This window comes from Arachis ipaensis, chromosome B08, assembly GCF_000816755.2.
Source record: "Arachis ipaensis cultivar K30076 chromosome B08, Araip1.1, whole genome shotgun sequence".
In the NCBI taxonomy this organism is placed as follows: domain Eukaryota; kingdom Viridiplantae; phylum Streptophyta; class Magnoliopsida; order Fabales; family Fabaceae; genus Arachis; species Arachis ipaensis.
This window is the reverse complement of record NC_029792.2, coordinates 126,661,777-126,670,176: the sequence shown is the minus strand read 5'-3', so window position 1 is coordinate 126,670,176 and position 8,400 is coordinate 126,661,777. Positions and strand designations below refer to the sequence as shown.

Here is an 8,400-nt window from a genome sequence, read left to right as displayed (position 1 = left end):
TTGCTGTTGACCATTTTTTTTTTAAATATAATTTACTTTTTTTTCCCCCATAGCTGAGAATGTTGTTTGCTCTTGGGGAAGAGGAGAGGATGGGCAATTAGGACATGGTGACTCTGAGGATAGGCTTTTGCCTACACAGCTCAGTGCATTGGATGGCCAAGAAATAACCTCTATTATATGTGGAGCTGATCATACTATTGCATATTCAAAGTCTCAAGGGGAAGTGTATAGTTGGGGATGGTTTGTTCTAAATCTCTAAGCTTTTATTTATTTATTTATTTTTGTTGAAAGTTAACTCCCCCCCCCAAAAAAAATGTTTTTTTGGTATATTTGACACTCTTGTACTTGCCAATTTGAAATGGGACCGAACAAGTTTATCTGTATACTGATGTAGTGTTAAATTTGGGTTCAATTAGGTGATTTGATGGTACTTATCATTAGCCATTATAGGAGCTTCAGTTCATTACAAAAGGTGTTTCAGGAAAAAAGATATAGAGACACTGAATAGAGTCAGTAAAGATAATTTGCGTTTTTATTCATTTCTCCACTGTCTAATTCTTGAGTGGGTGGAAATGGGTAAGATTTTGTCAAAAGACTAACATTTATATGTCCTCTTCTCCAAACAAGTTTCTATCTTTCAATGTCTTATTTTTGTTCTAAGACAATTACCACGCACGAGTTTTGTTGCTTGAAAACTTTCTATATTACATCTAGACACTTAGTTCTAACTAATATGTCGGGGTTTTTGGAGAGGGGGATATCAGGATTAACTATCAGTGTTCTTTCTTGGCTATATCTCAGCTCTCATCCTTATCTATCTAGATGTTTAGGACTAGCATTTGTCATTTTCTTGGTCTTCTTATTAATGAACACTTTTTCTATTGTACGTATGAATGGCAAGTCCAGGTTTGATTTATGTGGCAGTAGATACTGGACGTCTTATGTTGGATTGTGTGTAACTAATCATGTGGATTTTCGATCGCCATGCCTTTCCTGAAACATCTTCATTCACATATAAAAAAGTGATTTAAGTTCTGTTTTTTCAGGGGTGACTTTGGAAGGTTAGGTCATGGTAATTCCAGTGACTTGTTTATTCCTCATCCGATTACAGCATTACGAGGTCACAAGATAAAGCAAATTGCTTGTGGCGATAGCCATTGTTTGGCAGTTACTATGGAAGGGGAGGTGCAGAGGTTTGTAGTTCCTAAGCATTCACTATTCTGACTTTTCTAAACTTCCTCTTACTAATTACTGTTCTTGCATCGTTAAAGATTGAGATGCTAAATTGACTTAATATTATAGAAAGTAGAAACTGATAATGTAATCTTGGAGATTTGTAAACTAAACTAATTCTTGGACCTGATATTTTAATGTCAATATTTCATCTCTTCTCTGTTTGTCAAAAGAAGAGTTGAAGTGGATCTTTGACACTGGAAGGGAAGGAGATTGTTTTGATTTAGCTCACTTGTCTTCGCTGGACATTATCTTATAATGATTTTGTTAAAAAGACTCAATACTCCATTTTTTTAATTAGTTTTACTACCTTGGCCATTGTTCTTGTGTCTAGTTTTCTTTCAACACTCTTACAACCTAAACTTCAATTTGCAATGGACACTCAATTTTAAAGGTATCAATGGATATAGAAATTGTTATTGCTTTATTATTATTAAAAAAATAAAGAGTAAATGGTCAAATTTGTCCCTGAAAGATCACTACTTCTCTAAATTGGTCCCCGAAAGATTTTTTTAATCAAATTCGTCCTTCAAAGATTTTAAGATTGTCACATTAGTTCTTCCGTTGCTAACAGCGTCAAAATTTGCGGATATGGCATGTTAAGTGGCACCACACTGACCACAGCACACACTTGGTAGTCCTAATTGGCGGCTAACATGATAAGTTTATGCAATTAGATCAAATCAACCCCAAATTGAGGGGGACTTTAAGGCATTGAAATCTCTCAATTTGGATTGATTTGATTTAGTTTCATAAATTTAGCAGCCAATTAGAACTGTCAGGTGTGTATTATGGTGTCATTTAACGTATTATATCAGTAAACTTTGTTGCCATGAGCAGCAGAAGTGATGGAAGGACTAATGTGACCAACTTAAAATCTTTCAAGGACAAATTTGCTTAAATTTTTTTTATGATCAATTTGAAGAATGGGTGATCTTTCAAGGACAAAATTGACGCTTTACTCAAAAATAAATAATGGAAGAGAAGGGGAGCCTTGGAGAAACGGTTGAATTGTTCTGTGTGACTTCAAGGTTATAGATTCAAGTCGTAGAATCAGCCACTGATGCATGTATCAGGTTAGGCTATTTGCATCATATTCTTTGAGCACGGCCCTTCTCCGGACCCTGCATAATGCTGGATGCATTGCATCGGGCTGCCTCCTTTTTTTTATTACCGTAAGGGTCAAGGGGCCCTTCATTTATTGTTTGTAAACATACTCCTTGATGGAAGTGTTACTCCTGTATGTTAGTTGTTTCATTTGAAATTCATCTGAATTTGTCCTTTGTACATTTTCTCCTCTATTTCTTCTCATTGAAGTTGGGGACGGAATCAAAATGGTCAACTTGGACTTGGCACCACAGAAGACTCTCTTGTGCCACAAAAGATTCAAACATTTCAGGTATTCTTTTAGCATTCATCAAAGTTTTCTATGATAAATAATACTCGATTGAATCTGAATACAGGATGAAAGTTACTTTTACCATTTACATTATCAATCTCAACAATTTTTAGGACAAAAATCCATTCCCCTCTCCTCTGTCCTTATTTAGTAGTGAAAGAAAGTGAGTATATTACATACCTTATTTGATCTACATTAAATGTTATATTTGAAATTCTCTCTCACCTGTGTAATATTCTCTCTTATTTTAACACTGATAAAAAAATTACAAAATTACCTAGTATGGTGTGTCCATGTAGATTTAGAAGAAAAAAGAGGTGGGTTTTGTCTAAAATAAAATGCAGAGTTTGGCAATAGCATATGATGGATTCAATAATTTAGCTTGGTAGTTGAGCTCTTTCAATTTCATTTACTTTCAATTTGCTATGAAAGAAAAGAAGATAGATTTCATTGATCAATCCTCATTGGTATTGACCTTCACATAACTGGTAAATATATTATTCCATTATTCCATTAATTGGACACTGAACATAAAATCATAGTATGTATCAAAATAATTATTACATTAATTATTCATGCACTCGTAATATTTTATTGTTGTAGGGAGTACCTATCAAAATGGTTGCTGCTGGGGCAGAACATAGTGTAGCCATTACTGAAGATGGAGAACTATATGGTTGGGGTTGGGGCCGATACGGAAATTTGGGATTGGGGGACAGAAATGATCGCCTGATCCCTGAAAAAGTTTCTGATGCTGATGTAAGTCTCAAACTGTTTTCTTCTTACCTTTACAGATTAGACAGTGATTATATCAGTTGAATTTGAAAGACATGCAACCTCTTTGTTGCCTGATTTACTAGAAAGTTTGATTTTCTTGTTACATTAAGTCTTTAACTAGCCAGTGCCCCTTGGGCATTAGTTAAGGATTTAAAAGAAGGGTTATCTTGGAGATTTAAAATATTTGAACTTTTAATGCATTGAATAAAGTATAAGCTTGAAAGTTTACTCCTTTTGGTATCTTTAACTTGCCCCCTAAGCAAAACACTTACTTTAATGGAAGCCATTTCAAGGTATTATTAACTTCTGATTTCTGTGTGTCATAACTGTCAACATCCATACACTTCATTAATATATTTTAAGTCATTGTTGTGCATGCATACTAATGATGAGATATTTTCTCTATCATGGCCTCTGTTGCCGGATGCTTGCTTGTTTAAAGTTGCAATCCGAAAAGATGATCATGGTTGCTTGCGGCTGGCGGCATACTATATGTGTTGCATCCTCTGGTGGATTATACACATACGGGTGGAGCAAATATGGCCAGCTTGGACATGGAGACAATGAGGATCATCTTGTGCCTCACAAGCTTCAATCCATGAGTGACATGACAATTTATCAGGTGGTCCTTCAATTTTATGCTGAGTTTATATCTCTATGATAAGGTCTATGCATCAGATTTTCAGCTTTTTCACCTATCCACATGCAAATTGAAGTTAAAGTTTGGATCTTTCTGATCTGGGGACCATTTAAGTTTGCATCTTTGTGAAGATTCTCATCTGTCTGCTTCTGTTGACTTTTAATTTTAACATGATGCATGCCAACAACATTAAGCAAACCAACACCGATTCGCAGGGGCGGAGCTAGATAAAATATTAGAGGGGGGTCAAAAATATTTATACAATAAACTAAGACTAAAATAAAATTTTAGAGGGGGCTAAACTGAAATTTACATATAATTTACATGTAAAAAATTAAAATTAGGGGGGGCCATCGCCCCCCTTTCCTACCACCTGGCTCCGCCCCTGCCGATTCGGGTGCTGCATCTATGACTCAATGCCAATTTAGGTCACCAAAGAGTGGCATTTTGACTATTGTTGAATTTCTCCCTGAACTTTGCTTTGACTTCTTTCAGGTTTCAGGTGGTTGGAGGCATAGCATGGCACTCACCTGTAGTGGAATACTTTACGGATGGGGATGGAATAAGGTTTGTATAATATCAACATGAAATACATGTTGACTTGTGAGCACAACAGATGATAACAATCTGATTGATAAAGAATGCACATGAACTTGTGCCGAGAACTAAATATGCATTAGTTTTCAAAGAAATGATTTAATGCAAGACTTCTATTCATTATCGATACCATTACAAGTTGTTCATTCTATGCCGCTTGTTTGGAAAACTTTTACCTATTTCTCTATCAATGGCAGTTTGGACAAGTTGGAGTTGGGGATAATGCTGATCGCTGCTCTCCTGTGCAAGTGAAGTTCCCCGAAGATCAGGTAATTTGAAAGTGCAACACAATGACTTTTTGTGTGCGTGTGGAACTTTTTGACTATATCCAACTATTCTTCAAAGGATGATCAATGTTAATTTACTCTTCGTTCTGCATGTGTTTATTTGATTTGACAGAAAGTAATTCAGATCTCATGTGGGTGGAGACACACAATTGCTGTTACTGAAAGACAAAACGTATATTCTTGGGGACGAGGCACAAATGGCCAACTTGGTCACGGGGAAACCGTAGACCGGTAATTGCATGTTTCATCCTGAATAAATTTCGTTCAGACTGTTAAGGAGACATTCACTTTTATGTTATTGATTTATCTCTTTAAGTAATGGCTGAATCTAGTTATTAGTCTTTGGTTCATCATTCAATTTTTGGTACATGCAGGAATTCTCCGAAGATTATTGAAGCATTGAGTGTTGAGGGATCTTCTGGGCAGAATATTGCATCCTCGAATACTGATCCACTATCAGGTGCTTTATTCTGTGTATCAGTGATATTCTCCTTTGTTTTCATGCTGGTGTTGATATTATGCAATTCAATAGAGTAACTTAGAATAGTCTATTTAAGTTTTGTTCTTTTTCTATTTTGTTTATACTTTCGGCATCATGGCTGATGGTTTACGTTTTCGTGTTTCCCACAAACAGGGAAACATTTTGCCTCGCTATCCGAGAGATATGCGGTTGTTCCCGATGAAAATGTAAGTATATTTGCTATGGCAATAACCACATGATTTGTTAATACTTCATTGAAGGACCAAAGGTTGACTCAAAATATGTTTGGAAATACTTTAAATTTTTCTTTATAGACTAAAGAATCTAGAAATTATTAAATGAAAATATAAAAAAAATGTTTCGTCATGTGAGAACTGTCTGTGTTCTAAGAAGTTTAGGGTCTGTTTGGTTTATGCTTTTATTTTCTGTTTGGTATAGTGTTTACTGTGTCACTTTTCTTCATGAAAATTTGAAAATAGAAAAGGTTGAAAATGAAAACAAAGCTTTTTTAAAACGAAATAGACCCTTAGGCTGCGTTTGTTTCTGAGAACAAGACAAGACAAGATACGGAGAACAAGACATAATGAACAGAGATACAAAATTTTGTGTTCTTGTATTCTGTTTGGTGATAAATTAGAACAAATTATGAAAATTTAATTTATTCTTATTTTTTTCATTCAAAAATTTGAGAAGAAAAATATAATTATAAAAAATTAAGAAGAATAATGAAAGAAAAAATGAAAAACAAGTTGTCCCTTGTTAGTGTTTTTATGTCCTTCCTGTCAGGATGGTCACAAAATACACTAATTCAGTGTCGTCCATGTCTCATCTGTCAAATACTATTTTGTATCTCTGTGTCTCTGTTTCAGTGTCCTGTCCTGTAAACAAACGCAACCTTAGGGTTGAGAATATAAGAGGTATGCATTTCATGCAAAGATTGCAAATGCTGATTAGTTTTGTTGGCTTATATGATTTGGCAGGTCTCAGGACAAACCTCTGGCTTAGTCAGGGGGGATAGGCTCGACATGAGTGTTCCGGAAAGCGATGTCAAACGGATCCGAGTTTGACATAACAAATTTGCATTATGCAACAATGATGCTTCCTCTTGGTGTCGTTTTGCCTCATCAAACCATAAGAGTCAATTAGCTTCTGCCGCCATCACAACCGAGACCACCACCGCTACGACCACTACTACTGGTAGTATAGTAACTTAGCTTTCAGCATCATGATTGTAAGATGTAAATTATTTTTTTCTGTTATGAAGAATGTTACATGTTCTTCCCCTCTTCTCTCTATATATTATCATTGTTATTATTATTTTTGACAGGGTTTTCTCTATATATTATTATCAATTAGCTAGGATGCACTTTAATGATCCTAGTTTGGAAATCTTATTTCATGGTGTTTTGTGGTGCTGAGCCTTTGCTTATTATTTTATTAACAAAAATACTCTCATTATTTTATTATATTCAATTTAATTTCAGTTAAATTTTGAATGAATTTTTAACTTTTAAACTTATAAGGAGAAGGAAGAAAACAATACTTTAGCAGAGAAACTAGCAAGTTGAGAAGATGAAGACATCCAAGTAGTTGTTGACTGAGTTTGTGACTTCTTCAAAGTTAGGTATTCTATTAAGGGAAAAAAAAATTAATGAATTTGGTTTGTGACCTGACCTAGTAAAATGGTTACAAAAATATATTATGCTTCAAGATTAATTTTTCAATAAAATTTTAAAATTAATTTGAATAAGGTTTGGTCCAAGAGACAAGACCAATATGCTCTGAGGAAATATTTAATCCATTCATCAATGTTGTTCGCCTCTTCCTTTTTGTATTGTTTATTATTTTTAATAAATTTGATTCTTAATATAAATTTAAATTACGTGCAATTACTATAATTTTAATTTTTATGTGACTTTCGCTTATTTATTTGGATATTGAATTGCTAATGATTATCTTACCTAATTATTATGCGAGAATATTCAATGCTAAACTTAGGCAACATATATACCCTTTATATTCTTTTTCTTCTTATCAACTAAAATTTTCGGTATTTTTTTTTTTTTTTTGAAAATTTCTTCTAAGAACAAAAAATATATTTAGCTTTAAGACAAGGAATTTAATTTTTTTAACCAAGAAGGGATTTACCTACTGTAATTGATCAGAGGATAAATCAAAATTATTAATTCTTAGAATTCTAAACAATAAGTATTGAGGTTTCGTTGAATATTATTTATAGAGGATTTATGAATGCCCTTTCAATAAGGGAATATAGAATGCATTTAAAGCAAGAATGTATGGAGCAAAGATTTCATTTTTACCATTCAGTTTCTTTTGATCCAATTTAATTTTTTAAATTTAATATTGTGTATAAATAGGTTGTCTCATATGTCATTTTTAGCATTATTCACTACCAAAACGAAAACGAAAACAATATCATTTTTATGAATCTAGTATAACACTCGTCAATCTAAATTAAAAGTTCGTTAATAATAGAAAAATTAAATAAAAAGTAAATTAGGTCAGATAAAATTTCAACATACCAAATTAAGTTACAAGTCAATTTTTAAAGATTAAATTGACTATTTTATTTCATATATGAGTTGAAATTTAGGTTGATTTAGAATTGATAGAAAACTAGAATTAACCCCAATTACTTTGGCAACCTATTTAAAATGAAATTATTTCCAACTTGAGGTCCATTATGAAATGGAAATAATTGGCAAATGGCAATGATGGCTCACCAAAGATTTCATGATCCACTAAATCTATTAGCCCCGATTTTCCGTGTCCTCTGCTCTGACATAACATAAAGTCAGATTGACAAAAGCAGGGTACTTCCGACCTCATATAATGAGACATTTAAGGGAAAGGAAAACTATAAACTTAAAACATGTTTAAAATATATCATTAATTTATTTTTAAAATAATGGTTGTCTACACAAATAATAATAATATTTTCTAAAAGTATGCAAAATTTTCCATA

General features: G+C 33.3%; 1 protein-coding gene across 1 annotated transcript in view; it reads left to right on the top strand.

Annotated features, from left to right (window-relative positions):
• Positions 1–6,808, top strand: part of LOC107612566 (ultraviolet-B receptor UVR8) — a 7,726-nt gene extending 918 nt beyond the window's left edge. The window contains exons 2-12 of the mRNA XM_016314248.2: positions 54–240; positions 1,047–1,193; positions 2,551–2,632; positions 3,236–3,391; positions 3,852–4,031; positions 4,545–4,616; positions 4,844–4,915; positions 5,046–5,164; positions 5,308–5,393; positions 5,568–5,620; positions 6,395–6,808. Of these exons, the coding sequence (XP_016169734.1) occupies positions 54–240; positions 1,047–1,193; positions 2,551–2,632; positions 3,236–3,391; positions 3,852–4,031; positions 4,545–4,616; positions 4,844–4,915; positions 5,046–5,164; positions 5,308–5,393; positions 5,568–5,620; positions 6,395–6,481 (1,241 nt within the window). The 3' untranslated portion in view covers positions 6,482–6,808. The remainder of the gene's footprint in view (positions 1–53; positions 241–1,046; positions 1,194–2,550; positions 2,633–3,235; positions 3,392–3,851; positions 4,032–4,544; positions 4,617–4,843; positions 4,916–5,045; positions 5,165–5,307; positions 5,394–5,567; positions 5,621–6,394) is intronic.